General features: G+C 38.0%; 1 protein-coding gene across 2 annotated transcripts in view; it reads left to right on the top strand.

Annotated features, from left to right (window-relative positions):
• The first annotated feature begins 1,014 nt into the window (after nucleotides 1–1,014).
• LOC121435802 (complement component receptor 1-like protein) overlaps nucleotides 1,015–19,496 on the top strand; it is a 34,090-nt gene continuing 15,608 nt past the window's right edge. For both annotated transcript variants that reach the window (XM_041635255.1, XM_041635254.1), the window contains exons 1-6: nucleotides 1,015–1,139; nucleotides 5,863–5,962; nucleotides 8,998–9,083; nucleotides 11,766–12,161; nucleotides 14,018–14,120; nucleotides 15,389–15,474. In XM_041635255.1, the coding sequence (XP_041491189.1) occupies nucleotides 1,064–1,139; nucleotides 5,863–5,962; nucleotides 8,998–9,083; nucleotides 11,766–12,161; nucleotides 14,018–14,120; nucleotides 15,389–15,474 (847 nt within the window). In that variant the 5' untranslated portion in view covers nucleotides 1,015–1,063. The remainder of the gene's footprint in view (nucleotides 1,140–5,862; nucleotides 5,963–8,997; nucleotides 9,084–11,765; nucleotides 12,162–14,017; nucleotides 14,121–15,388; nucleotides 15,475–19,496) is intronic.

The raw sequence follows: 19,496 nt of genomic DNA, 5'->3' as shown, positions 1-19,496 counted from the left end.
AAAGCAGATAAGAAAAACATTGACATTAGCCTCTAGTCTCACATACGTCTTTACATGTGCAAACACGTGAACACGTACAATCACATACAACACCACACACACACACACAAAAACACTCTGGGAGATTTTTTTTAATTAAAGAAAAAGAGACCAAAGAATCAAATATATGATCCTGAAGGTGGATAGTTTTGTTGTTTTTATTTTGCCATTACAGACTATTGATGTAATCATCAAAATTTGAATACAGTAAAAATTATAAAATAGGAATGTACCAATATTGGTGTCTTGCAATTGATCATTGTACTATAATTGTGGAAACATGCCCTTATTTTTTAAGAAATACACATTAAAATGGAGATAAGTGCCTATAATTTATTTAAAATATCAAATGTAGCAATTACATAAGAAAATTAAATAGTCAAAGATATATACTTTTATATACTTTTTAAAGACAGAGAGACAAAATTTCTAAAATATTACCCTTTAGGAAACCCCTTTACAGATATACAAAAATTAAAATTTTCACTACTTACACTAGAGTAAAAAGACTACAATACCAGGCAGTGTAATTCCTGAATTTCCACTTTAAGTAAGCCACTTTAGGTTGTTTTCTCAAAAGGAGAGTTGTCTATATTAATTGAGTTTGGAAATGAATTTACTGGAACAAAATGCAAAACAGGTTTAATGAATAAAATACTGTAAATTGACACAGCATACGAATATTGTAGATTAGTAGAAATGAGTATTATTTTGTGAAATGTTTCAGATGTAGGCAGAGAAAAGGTTAATGTACGTGGTTGCACAGTCAACAAAAAGTAGGGAAGCCAGGCGCTGAGCAGGACTCAGTTTAAGCCAAAAGCAGATTTGTCTGGGGCCGCCCTCCCTGCCTCTTCCGCCCCTGGCCACCTGCAGATGTGCTCCACAAGTCTTCAGTACCCAGCGCGGAGCAGATGCTATTTAAGGGTCCTTCCCCACAGCTTACAGCCAGACGCAGCCAGCCGGCACCTAGCCAAATCCCCCTATCCTTGCTGGAGACTCAGAACACTCAGAAAGCAACCTTCTGATGGGCCGCTGCGGTGGCATGGGAGCCTTGGGTTCCCTCTGGGTTTTCTTCACTCTCATCGCGCCAGGAGTTCTTGGTAAGCTGGGCACGGGAGTGCAGATAAGGGAACTCCTTCAGGGCTAGAAAAATTTCTGCGCCTACACAAAGGTTAGAGATCAAACCAGGGATAGGGGGGCCCTTCTGGATACTTGTCTGTCCCTGACAACTTTGGAGACTCAGTCAGTCTCTGAAGCAGAATGGCCCCACCTCTTCTGGGAACTGGACCCCCACCACTGAAACCCGAGCCATGCATGGGTGCTTTTGAATGACTGCTGCTGCTGTTTGGTGATTCTCTCTCTCAGGCTCCCAGCCTCATGAGAATTCAGCCAAGTGCTGTGCTTCTGTGCATGCAGAAATCCTCTCTAGCCATGCAAGGGTCGTTGAGTCCCTGCTTTTCTTAAAGAATAATACCCGATTCTCCAATATGGGTCTCAGATTTTGTTTGACTTTGATAGGATATTTAAGACTGTGACTTCTGTAACAGTGTATACCTACATAGGTTCTTCTTCAATGTTCTTTGTAACAGTTTTTGGTTTTTTATTGTTTTTGTTTCACAGATTGGCTGGCTTTAAAGTAGTATAGTTTGTTCTGGTAGTGAAGACATAGGTTTTAAGACAACCTCAATAGCTGGGTGAATTTTGGCAAGTCGTAATATAATTTATTCTCGTAGTGAATATATTCATAGGTTATAAGATATTTACCATAAGCAAATATCAATAGCTGGGTAAATGTTAGAAAGTCGGTTAGAGCCCGACCCTCAGTTTCTCGCATATGCAATGAAGTTAGAAATGAGCTGCTGTACCATCCCACAGAGCTGCGAGAAATCATGAGCTGCTGGGGAAATTAGGTCACGGTACTTGACTGTTAACACTTACTAAGTGTAGCAATTAGCAGTTAATGGTGAATCTAGTCATGTATTTGCATTAGTTCTGGTACAACTTCTACTGGAAAACAAATTCTAGGGATGACTGGACCTCGTTTCATGTTCACTGATGAATGTTTTATGCTTAGTACCATACTTTCCTTAACATACATGACTCTCATTTATAAAACTCAGCCTTTAGATATTCCGAGTCCCAGTGTTAAGGCATTTGCTGATAATTCTCAATAATGGACTCCCATCCCCTTCCTGATTTCTAGCCAGCTTTTCAGATTTATATTCATCCTATTCGTAAATCCTCCATCTACTTCCAAAGGATTTCTAAATCATCCATGTAAAGCCCCTTAGATCTAAATAGTTAATTGCACCCTGTCCTCCAGAAACATTTTCTGTGTTATAGTCACTACTCTGATCTTCACTCCTGATGCTAGAAAGAGGTAAAGAGGGAACAGGGACTTTTAAGAAAATCCATATCATGCAATTTGAAAAATTATTACATGTATTTATTTGTTTGTTTAGTGGGGGGGGTGCAATCAATGGCATGTGCTTGGAGGTCAGGGAATATTTACAAGAGTTAGCTCTCTCCTTCCACCTGTGGCTCCAGGGACTAAACTCAATTGGTCAGTCAGGTTTGACAGCAGTGTCTTTAGCCAGTGAGACATGTCACCTGCTCCTTTACTTTTCTGATTGGAGGAGAATCCAGTCTTTGGAGATTCTGTACTGTGGCCTGGGAGGTGGGTAGTTTCAATAAAAGTCCAAGGTCTCTTTACTAGAGATGAGACTTCCATTGAGCCTCACCCAGAAAGAAAAATTCTTGCCTCTTTTTGACATGGAAGTCACATTATAAAGTTCCCTCTTCCTTTGTAGTTTCCAGATCTTGTATTCCTCTTGGTCTGTATTGTTACCACTGATTGAATATTATGAATGTAAATGGCTTCCCATATTGTGGAAGATAATTTACCTTTGTCCTTATTTACATTTGATAATCACACATTATTACCTAATTAGAGTAATTGGTAGAAGTGGTATTACATATAAATCAATTAAAGTAAATTTGATTTTATTAGATCTCTATGATAATTTAGTATCCTATGCTAAAAGCTTTTATTTATAAGATTTTTACTTGTAAGGTTGGAGAGATTGCTCAGTAGTTAGAGCACTTGCTGTTCTTGCAGAGGACAAGGTTTGGTTTCCAGCACCCACTTGGTGCCTCATAATCACCTGTAACTCCAGTTCTAGGGAATACATAACTGTCTTAAGGACTTTGCAGTCACTGATCACATATAGTGTACATACATTCATGTAGGTAAAACACTGTGAGATGTGAAACAAAAAATAAAATCTTAAAACACTTTTAAAGATATTTTAATGGTATATTTCTGGTTTTTAATTATAAAACTAGAGGACTTTTTTTATTTTTTTGTACCCATTATTGTTTGAATGTAATGTGTCTCCCATAAGCTCATGTATTTGTACAGTCAGTCTAGAGCTGTCCTTTAGAACCTTTAAAAGGCCATAGATCTATCTGGAGAGTGGACCTTGGAGGTTATATCTCCTCCCCACTTCCAGCTAAACTTTCTGCTTCCTGACTGGTGTCATGTAACCAGCAGCTGTTGAAGTTTTCTTCCCCTAAAGATCAAGCTGCTCCAGTCATGTGCCTTCCTCATCATAATGGATGGTGTCCCCTGGACTATAAGCCAACTGATCCCCCCTCCCTTAAGTTGTATCTGTCAAGTATTTGGTCACAATGATAAGAAAAAGCTGGTACAAATAGCTGACATAACTTCCCTTCAACCCCACCAAAAAGTATATAGACTCATTATTTTATTACTATTTTATTACATAAGGTTATCTTATTACATAAGGTTATATAAGGCCAGTCTCATGCAAGTATATAATATACTTTGAGGATATCCTATAACCCCCCTTCTTAATTTTCTCCCCTATCATTAGTACCTTTTGTTCTTCCAGACAGTTTGTATCTACACTCAAATCTATATGAGAGAGAAAAAAAGAGATAGCCATTTTTCTAAATCTGACTTAATTCACTTGATATTATTATCTCTGGTTACATTTATCTTCTTACAAACAATATAACTCCATTCTTGATAGCTGAAAAGGTTCCATTGTGTATATATACATTTTCTTAATCTATTCTATTGCTGGGCAAAGATCTATTTTTGTTATTATTAAATACTATTTACTATTATTTTGTTGAGAAATCTCTAGACAGATTTTTACAGTGGCTGGACTAGTTTACAATCTCATCAGCAATGTAAAAGTGTTGTTCCTTTTTGTATATATCCTTTCCAGTATTTGTTTACTTATTTTCTTCAGGACTGTCATTCTGGCTAGTGAAAGATGGAACCTAATTGTGGTTTTTATTTTAATATTCTGATGACTAGTGAGGTTTAACACATTTTTCATATTTATTGAACATTTTATACTTCACCTGAGAATCCTATGTTAACACCATTAGTTCACTTATAAATGAGAGATTTTGGTGTTTATGCTTTTATTTCCTTGATATTAAACAGATATCTGTTTAGCAAAGATTTTCTCCCATTTTGTAGATGATCTCTTCACTTTTTTTTTTTTTTTTCTGTTCAGAAAGTCTCATTTGTCAATTGTTGGCACTATTTCCTAAGCAACTGGACCCTTATTTAAAAGTGCTTCCCTATGCTGATATCTTGCAACATTCCTTGCAGCGAACTTCTCGACCAGCGAGAAAGAACAACCACCACACGAGGATTCTTCTCAGATCACGCTTTAATGGAGTGCCCTTGGTTGAGGGAGAGCAGAAAGTGAGAGGCCCCCGAGAGCACTAAAGCAGCTGCTTATATAGGAAGTAGGCACATGGTCGCCCTATGATTGGCTGCCATCATCAGCTGACACCAGACTGCATCGGGATAGGCCCAAGGACTCTAAACCACCGCGCATGCGGGAAGCAGGGGACACGCAGCTCCCAAAGGCATAGCCCAATATGGAGTTGTTTATTTCCAACAAGACAGGATGTCTGCGCCATCTTGTAATGGCGATCCTGTCTGGCTCCCTGCAATTCCTCCTTCATTTTCCTCTATTGTTTTCTGAGTTTTGTGTTATATAATAAGTTCTATATATTCATATTGAAGTTCCACATGATTTTCTTATTTTTCCTGACTCAACTGCATTAAAAAAACAAACAATCCACCCACAGTTTTAAATTGTAAAATGATGGAATTTTATGAAAAAACATCTTCAGATATTATTTCTCTGCTCTGCTTTAAAAGCTTTTGAATCTCTGAATTTCTCTGTGTCTATCCATTCTAGAATTATATTCATAGATAATATTGCCCCAAACAAGAATACTTCTAAAGATCAAATTTGTTAGAATAATTGGTGACAGGAGAGAAGCAGAGAAACTTTAGCCTTTTTCAGCTTTGATATTTCTGTGGTCCTTTCTAGGTCAGTGTAAGTCGCTGCCAAGGTATACTTTTGCTAAACCTATTATTGAGAGTGATAAGTCTGAGTTTGCTGTTGACACAACTTGGAAATACAAATGCCTCCCTGGGTATAGTGGGAAGCCATTCATAATCACCTGCTTAAAGAACTCCAAGTGGTCAGAGGCTCGGCAGCTCTGTAATCGTGAGTACTCCTAAAGCCATGTTTGTCTTCATCACTTTATCTGTACAGGATAGTATGCCATTTTCCAGACAAAAGACAAGTAAATTAGTATGTCATGGCAAGCAAAATAGGATGCCAGCCTCTTTGTTTCCTTTAACTCCTAAATTTTCTGAATGGTGTCTTCCCCCCATGCGAAGGTATCTTAAATTTACTATCTACTGGGGACTGGCCTGATATTTGCCAAGACTTACTTCTTATTATTGCCATTCTTTCCTAGAAGCCAAATGTGACCCTCCAGGACAGTTTCCCAATGGACAGATAAAAGAACCTATAGGTCTTCAGGTTGGCAAAATTGTGCACTTCTCCTGTAATGAAGGGTGAGTATCAGGAGGGTCTGTAAATTTTAATGCCCTTGGATTATATGTGCCTGCTGTGAACTATAATGTTGTCTGAGGTTTCTGTGTATCTTTGGCTATCCAGTTCTTGAAATCGTTAAGTCCCAAAGAAAATCACACAGAGGTCCTCATTAATCTACTGATTGGCCGATTACCTCAGGCTTTTATTAACTCTTATAACTTATATTAACCAATTATCCTTATCTGTGTTAGCCATATGACTCGGTACCTTTTTCAGTGAGGCAGTCACTGAGAGAGATGCTGGGCATCAGTGTGGTCTTTTGAAACCTCAGAACCCATTCCCAGTAACATGCTTCCTCCAGAAAGATCACAACTCCTAATCCTTTTAATATTTCTCAAATAGTGCTACTTCCTGATGACCAAGCATTCAAATATATGAGCCTGTGGGGTACATTCTTATTCAAACAACCACAATGTGTGTGTGTTATACCACAAAAAGTTAGAGAAGAGTTTAAATGAAAAACCAAACCTGGAAAACCAGATGCCACAGTCTTTGCATTGATAAATCCTGAACTAGACTGTGAGAAAGAAGTTGAAGAAACTGTGATGGCTGTGAGTTAGCATTGCAGGTACATGTTCGAGAGCAAAGCCATATAGTTGAATATAGCTGAAGAGGCAAAAGATAAATTCTTAGGTAAATACAACTTACTTACTACAACCTTCCAACAAAAGAAGCCTTAGGACAAATGATTTCACCACTGAATTCTAATGTATTTTATGAGGCCAGTACTATGCTAATACCAAAGCCAGACATGACAACAGAAGGAAATTAATGGACAATATCTTTAATAAACATGTTATAAACATTGTCTACAAATTACTAGCAGACAGAATTTATAAGTGTATACATTGGGGCTAATGAGATGAAGCTTCAACATCCATGTAAAAAAACCCAGCCATGGCTCCATGTGCCTGTAATCCCAGCACTGGGAGAATGAGAGAGAGAAAGATCCTAAGAGCTTGGTGGCCAGATAGCCTAGCCAAAAGAGTGAGTTTTCAGCCCAGTGAGAGCAATTTTTTTCTCAAGGCAGTAGACTAAGAGTGATAGAGGAAGATGCCTGGCATCTTGCTCTGAGTTCCTTGTGCACACATACGAGCACACTGTGTAGCACAATTAATAAAAACCCAGAGACAGAAATTGGAGTTCAACTTGAAGGTCAGAAAAGCAAAACAAACAGTCACTGGCTGTTACCTCTACCTCAGTCCAAAATGGCAATTCTGCCTCCAGGAATCTCAGAATTAGACTGTAAGTGAAGCATGCACCATTATCGCCCAGTTTCTATGGCAAACTAGTGTGGCTACTGGTGTTAAAGTTGTGTGCCACGACTGTCTCGTTTGTGAGGCTGATCTGTGTGGCTGTTTTACTCTCTGAACTTCGGCAGGCTTTGTTTACACAAATGAAATATCACCGCAGCACTGCCACACAGACCCCATGTACACTCATACAACATACCCACTGTCTACATCATGATGAAGTGGGATTTATCCCTGTAATGAAAACTTGACAATGTACAAATAAAACGTGATATATCGCACTGACAGAATGAGGTGTAAAAACATAGCCATTACTAGAAGAAAAGACATTTGAAATTCAAATTTTCCGTTGTTAGAAAAGCTCTTTAAAAGTTATTCATAAAAGGATTAGAGATTCTGCATATATTTTCCACATATGACAAGCCTACAACTAACATTGTTCTCAGTGGTGAAAAGCAGTCTTTTCTTTAAGATTAGGAGCACAAAAGCATTTTTATCATTCTCAAAGGAAAGCTTTCCCTGTCCTATCTCTACGGATCTCCCTGATTTTGGACTTCCTTGAATATCCATCAGTAGGTAAGTGGTTAAGTGAGTGGTGGTACATCCATGCTGTGAACTCTAACTTATAACAGAAAGGATTGCTTGATAAACCTCCAGTTATTATGCTGAGTAGAAAGCTAATCATATATGGTTACATTCTATATGATTCTTTATATAACTTTTGTAAATTATATAATTATAGAAGTAGTAACCAGCAATAAGAATATGCTAGGAAAATTGGGAATAGGAAGATGAAAAGTGAGTGCCACAGTAACTAGACAGAACAAGAGATCTTGTGTCAATTTTAATTCTTTCTGTGGTAGAAAATACACAAGCTTACATGTAAAATTGTATCCTCTTTTCCACTGGTTGCTGGTGGCACATGACTTTTCCCCAGCATTTGGATCTCTGAGTTTAAGGCCAGCCTGGACTACAGAGTGAGTTCCAGGACAGTCAAAAAGAAACGCAGAGAAATCCTGTCTCAAACAAACAAACAAAAAAGAAAGAAAAAAAGAAAGAGGAAAAAAATTTTAAAAAGTTTCTTTCACATAGGAAAAGAAGCAAGTGAAATTTAAAACACAATCCTTTACAGTTGCACTTCCCAAAATGACTTTTTTTTAAATAAATCTAACATAATAGTTATAAGAGTTAAGTTGCTGTGAAATAAGTGTCATGACTTGTTTTAATTTTATGACATACTAGACAATTTACCGCATAATAATTGAGTATTTCTGACTTTAATCAAGTATTGCTGTTTTTGTTCAACTTTGGTCAGATTTGAGCTTCTATGTTCTACATTAATGAATCTTGCTGATAAGGCATAACCTTATCTAGGCATTCACATTACTGTTTTCAAGGTATAAATTAATTAATTCATATTAGTATAATATACATATACACATGACATTTCTTTTACCCTCAAGAAGCTTGTAATGTCTTTAAAAATAAGATTTATAGGAAACAATTATAATTTATTGCAGATTGCATGATAACATAATAAAAAGAAAAATCTCATTTAGTTAGGAAGACATTAAGAAGAAAAATCAAAAAGTCCAAAGAAGGATTTAAGATTTCAGAACTCATGGTCTTTGACAAGAAAAGAAAAAATGTCCTGAAGCTTTTAAGGTAGTAATCTCTGGGAAGCAGCAATTTAAGCAGGCAATTACTTACGAATTAATTAACATTCTTTATTCTGTGTATAGATACCGCCTCATTGGTTCCTCTACAGCTATGTGCATAATCTCAGATAACGGTCTCATTTGGGATAACGAAGCACCTATTTGTGACAGTAAGTTGAAATTTTTTATTTCTATCACCTTTACTCATGTACTTTAAATTTTTTCTGGAATTATACAATTTTTGCAGATCTAAGATTGAACCCAGGGCCTCATGCCTGTTAGGAAGTACTCTATCACAGATGTAAACCTAAAGCCCTATAAATTGTTATTAAAATTGCTCTCGTATAATCTGTTTTTCAAGAAAATGATGTTCTGGCTAGTTTTGTCTTAATTTGACATAAGCTAGAATCATATTGAGAATAGGAATTCTTGGTTGAGAAAATGCCTCCGTAAGTCTGTAAGGCATTTCTTAATTAGTGATCTCTGTGGGAGAGCCTAGTCCATTGTGGGTAGTGTCAGTCCTGGGCTCGAGGTCCTGGGTTCTATAAAAAAGCTGGCTGAGCAAGCCATGAGGAACGTAAGCTTCCATGGCCTCTGCATCAGCTTGTGCCTTCAGGTTTCTTCCTGATTAGAGTTCCTGCCTTAGCTTCTCTCAGTTGAACATGTTAGGATGTAAGCCAAATAAACTCTTTCTTCCTCAAGTTGCTTTTGGTTATGGTTTTTTGTTTTCATCACAGCAATAGTAACTCTAAGACAGAAGACAACTACAACATTCTTGAACTACAACATTCTTTAAGTTCTCCTTGGTCCTGGGATGTTCCTTTTCTAACTGTAGAATGTGTAAATGTAAAAAGCTTTCCAATCTTATTTTTATCTCAGTTCACTTTAAGTTGTGTAACACCCGACTTTGTGTTACACTCTCGGTACAGTTTGCGTGCCACTGTACCAAACATGAGTCGGGCAAAGGCCTGGAGATGGAAAAGAAGACACAGAGAGACCAGGGTCATTCGAAAGGAGATCAGCCAAATGCCACTTTATTCAGCCTTTGGGAAGTCCTTATCTACCTAACTGCAGCACAAGGATTTCCACCCAGGCAGGTGGGAAATTACCATATTAACAATGGAGTGAATTCCCTGCAGCTAACCACCAGGCAGGGCAGGCACAGCACAGAAACACACAGGAAGCTTAGTTAGTTGATCATAAACTGTCCCTGAGGATGCACCACAGGAATAAGGGAAACCAGGGCCCTACAAAGTTGTGTTTGTTTTTCAATCTCTAATATAACTATCATCCTGCTTGGCAATTTAATAAAATTTTTGTCCATATTTTTTAAGGTTAGTGAAGCTGTGGGCTAACCTACACTTTCACATGTTGTAAACCAAGTTTCTGTCCTGCCCAGACCTACAGCCATTCAGTCCCAAAGAAACACACAGAGGCTTATAACAATTATAAACTGTTTGGCCTATTAGCCCAGGCTTATTATTAACTAGGTCTTACAACTTAAATTAACCCATAATTCTTGTCTGTGTTTAGCCATGTGGTGTAGTACCTTTTATCAGTGCAACATCGTCATCTTATTTCCTCTGTAACTGGGTGGTGACTGCTTCTGGCCTTTCCTTGTTCCAGAATTTTCCTAGCCTGGATGCCCCACCTATATTTCTGCCTGGCTACTGGCCAATCAGTGTTTTATTTTTACAGTGTACAAAAGCATTATCCCACAGCAACATATGAAACATTTAAACATATACATTTTGTGTAAAAAAGAATCAAAATTCAAACTGCATGTATTCTCCTATTAAAACACAGAATAACTAGTTATAGCTCTGTCTGTACATTTATCTGTTTAATTATCTAAAATTTATATAACTTAAGCCCACTAAATAGCTCTAAGTCCCTGGGGGAAAGTTAGAAGAAATTTTGGAATATTTGATAGTAGGCTATGTCCTGCAGAAGATTATTTCCTGTTTATGTGAATTTTTCTAGACCTATAAACCAATTCAACCTCTTTTACAGTAATTCACTGTAAATGTTTGTCCACCCGACAGATATCTCATCTCACAAATAAGTCATATAACACTGTCCATAGTTACATGGTGATGATCTTGATAGTCAGATCATTCTGTTGTTTCCATAGCATAATACTAATGATCAAAATGTCTAAAATGATTTGAATTTTCATTGATACTAATTCTGCATGTTTGTGGAATGACTGTTCAAACCTGATATGCATTATTTACTAGTTTATTTACTTATTTTATAGAAATTCTTGTACATAGTTTCATATTTTCCAATAAATAAAATAATTATGTTTTCTTTTGGCTATGGCCTGTCTTTTTTTTTCTTTTTGAAAATAGAAATTCTTCATTTTGATATTATTAACTTTCTTATTTTATCCTTCTAATTACTGATTTTTCTGTTCAAGAAATCTTTGAGTATTATGATTACATTTTTTTATCTTATAGTCTAAAAACTTTGTTGTTAATATTATTTTTCAAATTTTCCTTTCAGTTAACAACAGATTTGCAAATTAATAGACAAAGAAGAAAAATCTGAAAGCTGATATGAACTCTGTAATATATCAAAGAGCTATTTCAAACGAAGAGGTCAATTGTATTTGTAACTTCATGTACTTATAAGATAAGAGAAAAGTAGGAAAACTTTACAGAAAAAAGTAGGTGCACATGTTGTTATGTGTGCCTAAATAACAACATTTTAAAACTCATCTATAAATCTATAAATATTAAATACTTTTAATGAACATTTGAGTATATAAGGAGTATAAGTATCTTCAATTCAGTGATTCATTGGATTTCCCCTATTTATATAAAATATAATCTGTTTTCTTTGCCCAGGAATTCCTTGTGAAGCACCCCAAGCCATTACCAATGGAGAGTTCGTTGCTCCTACAGAAGATTTTTATTATGGAATGGTGGTCACCTATCGCTGCAAAACTGGTGATAGAGGGGAAAAGCTCTTTAATCTGGTGGGTGAACCATCCTTACACTGTACCAGCAGTGATGGTGAAGTTGGAGTCTGGAGTGGCCCTCCTCCTCAGTGCATTGAACTTGGCAAATGTACACCTCCCCATGTTGAAAATGCAGTCATGGTGTCTGAAAGCAGAAGCTTGTTTTCCTTAAGAGATACTGTGGAGTTTAGATGTCAGCCTGGCTTTATCATGGAAGGAATCAGCAGTGTACAGTGTCAAGACCTAAACAAATGGGAGCCAGAGTTACCAAGCTGCTTCCAGGGTAAGTCTGATCAGGGCTTGGGGAGCATGACATGCCATGGGGTGTTGGAGGACCAGAGGTAAAGGTTGGTTCTGGAAGAGGGCATATGGTGAACAGGTTGGATGAGTAAATTTTCTTGGGAGGGAATGTGAAATCAAGAAGGGTCATGTGTTTGTGGTGTTTGTGCACCTTCACAACACATCCATTCAAACTGAGAAGAAGCTGAATATGAACAAGGAATGTGATACATCCTGGGAATTCTCATACACAGAAGTTCTTTTCATGTATTGCCATCTCCAGCCCTTCTCAGTTATTCATATACCTAATATTTACTAATATGTAATGAGTGATCCTTGGCTAGTCATATTAAATACATGCATATTTAATTCCTAAAATGAAACTATGGGGTAGTTATTATTTTTGCCATATTGAGGCTTAGGGGTTAGATAGTTTTCCAAGACGATATAGATACTAACTTGCAGAGCAAAGATTAAAATCCAGGTCTTTCCATTTGGCAGATCCTCCCAAGGAATGAAGACTTTCCTGTGGGTGATAATGGGTAATAGAGATATTAGAAGGATAGGAAGAGTAAAAGGAAAACAATGTTGCCAAAGATCAGGGAACTACTGTTACTCAAGAATAGAGCTGACACATCGGGCCCTACTCTGGCTGACACTGTCAACCTCTGTCATGGCTGACACAGCCAGACCCTGCTACTTCTTCCAGGATAGAGCCAGTCCTTGCTGTCATTAGTGTTGCTGACTGCTGCTCACTTGAGAGGTCATCAAGGCTGCCTCAACTTATGCTGTCCCTGGATACATAAAGGTGTCTATCACATCTCTTGTCCTTTAGTTTGATATATATGTCTTCCAGGTGGCAGAACTTAATTAGAGCCCCTGGAGCAGTGGTTTTCTATCTATGCAATGGGACCCATTTGGCTAACCTTATCTCCAAAAATATTTACATAGTAAAAGTAACAAAATTACAGTTATGAAGTAGCAACGAAAAAAATTTTCGGAATGGGGGTCACCAGAACATGAGGAACTGCTATTCGAGGATCACAGCTTTAGGAAGGTTGAGAACCACTGTCCTAGAGACCTAGAGCAAAGAAGTCATAGTGTTCATGTTTTTACCCATAACAATCAAAAGGCATTATATAGTATGAAACTGAGAATCAATAGAAATTTAACCAGATTATTCTTTAAATATCAAGGGAAACTCTTGAGAGATGAGCCCTCAAAGCAATTATTATAACATCAAAAATATTTGGAAATCCTTAAGAAAGTCATTTATTCTAGACCAATATTCTAAAGTTCAAGGCTAGCCTGGTCAACAGAGCTAGTTCACAACAGTCAAGGCTACACAAATAAAATCCCTGTCTTAAAAAACAAAACAAAAAAGATATTGGGAGTAATATAACCTTAGTGTACATCATAGAGAGAAACCAATAAATTCAAGATTTATCAGTTATAGTCACAGTGTCTTCATTGTATAGTCACTTTTGGCAGAAAGGTTGTTTATTCTGTCATACATAAATAAAGTTGTTCCTTTTTTTCTTCTTTTATTTCCCACAAAGTTGTGATCCTCTTGGCATGTGTGATCCAGTTTACCATTGAGGGAATTTTTTTTCACTTCATGAAACTTTCTTCCTTAACATGTCACTTGCCTCTCGAAATCCAGCATTAGGAGTGTACCCCAAACAAAGATGGTGTTTTTATCCAAAGCTGAAACTGCTCTAGCACTATGAGCCAGGCTACACATTAGAGTCCTGTGGCTCCTGCATGTGTGGGTCTCCAGACTGTCATCTGGATTGATATTTACGGCTTGTGTTTATATTTTCCACACACAGTTATTTCTGTTTGACTCTTTTTCTTCAGTGAAATCCTGTGGTCCTTTCCTGGAACAGCTCCCTAATGGGAATGTACTATTTCCACTAAATCTTCAAATTGGGGCTAAAGTGTCCTTCGTTTGTAATAAAGGGTAAGTGTGAGCAGGCCCAATTTATCTGTCTGAGCTTGTCCGAGGTATGAGAAGGTTGGTATGGGGAAGAGAACTTCTGCTATTGTTTATAGGAAAGACTGGTGACTTGTGGTATTCATAAAAAGAGATATGAAGGAAAAACTGGGATGTTTATTAAATTACAGGTTCAAAAACAAGTGTATCTACTGGTTTTAAATATATAGGTAATGCACTAAGTGAAAAAAATCATTTTCTAAATAGAAAATAATGCTAGTAATTTTGAGGGACATTACATGTTACAAAAGCTTATACAGTTAACAATGTATTTAGCAATGTTTTAGGGAAAAAATTAATGCTTTATTAATGGAATTTATAAGAGAAGCAAAAAATAAGGTGCAGTGTTTGAAAGCCCAGTCATGTGTCATTAGACCAGCAACGGGCTGTGGGCTCTAAAATGGGAGCATGGCATCCAATGTTAATATTTCAGGTGAGATCATAAACATTCTACAAGCAGACCTGCCTCTGTCAAACTACCAATCCTCACCAACAAAGAACCTGCTCTCCAGTGCTTCACAGAATCCTTGGCAGCACCAAGTACCAGGACCAAATAAGAATTAGGAATACAGAAGGGTATAAATATCCTTTGAGAATTTTGGATGGCTTTATACAAAAGTTGGCTCCTTTCCACTTTCCATTTTTCTCTTCAGTCCCAGTGCTTTAAAAGGAAAGACCAAGAAACAGAAACAAAAACAAGCAAAAGGAGACCTGTACCTAAAAGGTGCCTGCTTCTCTGAATTACTGAGAAAATAAGTGTAACTTATTCTTCAGTAGCCCAGCATGCTGTAGTGAGCTTCCTAGACAATAATAGCAGAAACTGAGACATAAGAACAATCTCTATTTCCTACCAGTTAACTCAGCTTTCCCAGTGCCAGAGTTGGCAAGGTGTTGCGTTAGCAGTCTGGGTTTGCAGTTGTGACAGCGAGCAGTACTGGATTCCTTTTAGCATGATCAGTGCTGAGTAAGGGTCCAGGGTCTGGCTGTGCCCTGACTGCTTTCTTTAGTTTAAGCTAGGACTTTATATGATAAGTCTCTTTGCCTTGCAATTCTGTTTTACCCACCTGCTAAGTGGTAAAACTACCTGTGGTAGTTAAGTGGCTTAGCATCTGCACACCCTTTCCACCTCCTGGTTCCATTTCCTAAAATCCTCAAATGCTTTTTTGACTAGACCTGGAAAATGAGTATTACTCTGGCCAAATCATTTTACAGTACACTACCATTTTCTTCCTTAGGTTTCAATTAAAAGGCAATTCTGCTAGTTACTGTATTCTGGCTGGAAGGGACAGTATTTGGAATAGCAGTGTTCCTGTGTGTGAACGTGAGTATATATAGCAATACTTTTTTTTAATATTTATTTATTTATTGTGTATACAACATTCTGCCTCGATGTATGCCCACATGCCAGAGGGAGGCACCAGATCTCAGTACAGATGGTTGTGAGCCACCATGTGGTTGCTGGGAATTGAACTCAGGACCTCTGGAAGAGCAGCCAGTGCTCTTAACCTCTGAGATATCGCTCCAGCCCCTATATAGCAATATTTTAATGTAGTTGCTCTCTCTAACTTCTTGTTAATTATTCTACCTTTCAGTATTTGTTCTATATTCTAGTCTGACTTTCTGACAGAAGTTGATTAATAAAATTTTGTTTTTATTATCTCCTTGCTTTGGAAACTCTTTGATTAGCTTCCATCATTCTGAACTTTGTGTTGATGTGTGATATTTCCTGTGTAGTTTGCTACTAGGACAAGACTTTGACAAGTTTCTCTTCTCTTTCCTCCCCTTCTTGCTTCCCTGTGTTTTTCTTTTATGTTCTGTCATCAATATGCAAACACTTATTCATATTTATTTGGTAATATGCATATATAAAACAAATGTCCACTTAATTAATTATTGAGCAAAAGTTATGTGCTTTATTTTCACCAGCACTGGAATTATAATGGTGATAAAGATGAGCTAATTTTCAGACTCCATATTATATGTACTTAAGTAGGAAGATGAACAAGAAACAAATTGAATACTATGGAGTTAATACATCAGATAATAGGTAATAGATCAGAGGAAATGAGAATGAGGAAAATTAGGTAAACCACATCAGACTGAGTAGGAAAGGTAACATTCTTAAAGTCTCAACGTAAGCATATAAAATATGCTGAAATATTAAGAAATAAAAAGATTAAAAAGAAAAGCTCTTATACAAAATCACTGCTTATTTCTCCTACTTGTTACTTGTTCTATAAAAACTTTCCAAAAGTTTGCCAACACTTGTAAAATATTTATTTGAGGTGTATGGGTGTTTTGCCCGCATGTATGTCTGTGCATTGTGTGCATGCCCGTTGCCATAGAGGCCAGAAAAGGGTGTCAGATTCACAGATCTTGGAGTCACAGATGGTTTTAAGCCACTGTGAGAGTGTTGGGAATAAAACCCAGGTCCTGTGGAAGAGTAGTCAGAGCTCATAACCATGGAGCCATTTCTCCAGTCCCAGTGGTTTTTGTTTTTAACAGTAAATTTTAAATTTCTTATAGGCCATAGATGTGCACTTCATAAGTTGCCTACTTCTCTGAATTACATGGAAAGACAAGACTTTTATTGCTTTTCTTTCTATTGCTTTCCTAACGTTTTGTACTCACTTTGTGTGTAATTCCCCTCCTCACTGTGAGGCTGCAAGTCTATCTTGTGGCCGATTTCCATGCTTGCTTGACTCAGACAGCATAGGGTTTTTTTTTTCTTTTTCATTCATTCTTCCAACTTTGCATCTCCATCTTCTTCCAAGCAACTGCTGACATTTACAGCTTGCATGTTCCTGATTTCTTTTTAATGTCTAAAATAAAAATTGTCCTCAAACTTTAAAAAAGTGAATAAATCAACTAACCTTTAGTTGCTAGAAATCCACTTGAGCATCTTATGATGTTTTCCACAACATAGCGTGTGTGTGTGTTTGTGTGTGTGTGTGTGTGTGTGTGTGTAAAATCTTTGCTATCCAGGAAACTTTACACGGAAGCAGTATGACCAATGGCTCTTCTACCACCATGCACTAGAACTCTTTGACATATTTCCTGGTTTTTTTCCACTCATTGTGAAACTACTGTAATAATGAGACTGATGGTTGACATCAGTGAGTCATTAAGGGAAGATCTCATTCCTTTAAGGTGTTTAGTATACATGGAATGCATTTTAGAAAGATGCCCTAAGAATGTAAGCTTCTTTGAGGATAAATATCTGCCAGCACTCTTCTCTACTGTTCCCCCAGTTGCTGGTAAAGGCTGAAACAAGGATGACTCCAAGCAATAGTGAATACTTAGCATAAACTAGCCATCTCCTATGATCAGATTGTTGACTACCCCAGTTGTCACCAGAGAGCCTTCATCCAGTAACTGATGGGAACAGATGCAGAGATCCACAGCCAAATAATAGGTTGAGCTTGGGGAATCCTGCTGAAGAGGCAGAAGGAGGATTGTAAGGTGCAGAGGGGTCAAGGTCATCACAAGAAAACCCACAGAAACAAGTGACCTAACTGAGGAATTCAGAGTCTGAGTCAACAACCAGGGAGCCTGTGTAGGTTAGACCAACCTAGGTTCTCTACAAATATGTGTCAGTTGTATAGCTTGGTTTACTGCAACTCCTAATAATAGGAGCAGGGGCTGTCTCTAATGCTTTGGCTGCCTCTTAGGAACCTATTCCTCATACTGGATTGCCTTGCCCAGCCTGAATACTGCAATTTGATATGCCATGCTTTGTTGATACTCATGTGAGTCTTGCTCCTATCTGAACAAAAATGGAGGGGAGCGCAGGAGGACTACAAAGGCAGCTTTACTGGTCATTGTGTTTTAGCTGGAATGAACAGCAGTGTTCCTGTGTGTGGATGTGAGTAGAAAGCTTACCTTAACCATGCAGCCTGGATTGCACTCCCGATTTTCTCTCCCGGTGTGCTGTCCCTCATCGAATTTCCTTTGCCCACAGATCTTTACTAAACTACTTATTTGTTGGAAATATTTCAAGTAAAGCCTTATAAGTAGGTGTTTGTGGTTTATCAACATGTGGTATGTTGATGTTGAATTTTGTGGGGAATATGGCGGAAGAAACTAGGTGATATAAAAGTACATGAAATGATACCTATTTGTTGTATTTATTAGTTTCGTCATCAGGGGTTGATCTCTCTTAAATTGTCATGCTCTTTTATCCCCTCACTGATGTATTTATTAGGCCATTGTCTTCTCTATGGCATTTACTGACAAAAGCTTCTGTATCAGGACTTTGTATGTGTGGAAAGAGTAACAAATAGGTTAGAGCCATTCATATTTTCATAAAGTTAATTTTCCAGTTGGAAACAAATAAAGAACAGGAAAATAAATATTTTTTTTAAAAAAATCACAATATATCACTAGCATGATAATAGTGAAGTGTGATAAGAAAATAAAAATTTATATAAGAATTTATTATGGTACAGGAAGTGGGAGCAGTAAGTCAATCTTTTTTTTTAACTTTTTTTTTTATTGAGAAAAGAAAAAAAAAACAAATTTCCTCCTCCTCCCAGCCTCCCATTTCCCTCCCCCTTCTCCCACCCTTCTCCCCCTCCCCCCACTCCTCTCCCCCTCCCTCTCCAGCCCAAAGAGCAGTCAGATTTCCCTGCCCTGTATTAAGTCCTAGGTCCTCCCCCCTCCGTGCATTTCTAGGAAGGTGAACATCCAAACTGGCTAGGCTCCCACAAAGCCAGCACATTACGTAGGTTCAAAACCCTGTGCCATTGTCCTTGGCCTCTCATCAGCCCTCATTGTTCGCCATGCTCAGAGAGTCCAGTTTTATCCCATGCTTTTTCCGTCACAGTTCAGCTGGCCTTGGTGAGCTCCCAATAGATCAGCTCCACTGTCTCAGTGGGTGGGTGCTCCCCTCGTGGTCCCGACTTCTTTGCTCATGTTCTCCCTCCTTCTGCTCCTCATCGGGACCTTGGGAGCTCAGTCCAGTGCTCCAGTGTGGGTCTCTGTCTCTGTCTCCATCCATCACCAGATGAAGGTTCTATGATGATATGCAAGATATTCGTCATTATTGCTCTAGGATAGGGTCAATTCAGGTTCCCCATCCTCAGCTGCCCAAGGAACTAACTGGGGACCTCGGCTTGGGTATCTGGGAGCCACTCTAGGTTCAAGTCTCTTGCCAACCATAAGGTGGCTCCCTTAACTAAGAACCGTGCTTCCATGCTCCCCCATCCAACCTTCCTTCATCCCAATCCTCCCCCTTCCCCAAGCTCCCCCCAATCTCCCCCTCTCCCCCCTCTCTCCCCATCTCCCCTTACCCCCATCCCACCCCACCCCCAAGATCAATTTTCTCCCGGGCAATTTTGTCTA

The sequence above is a fragment of the Microtus oregoni genome, unplaced genomic scaffold, assembly GCF_018167655.1.
Source record: "Microtus oregoni isolate MIOR12 unplaced genomic scaffold, Mior012 000047F_ref0000412, whole genome shotgun sequence".
Taxonomy (NCBI): domain Eukaryota; kingdom Metazoa; phylum Chordata; class Mammalia; order Rodentia; family Cricetidae; genus Microtus; species Microtus oregoni.
Note: the sequence above shows the minus strand (reverse complement) of the source record. Positions and strands in the feature narration are given on the sequence as shown.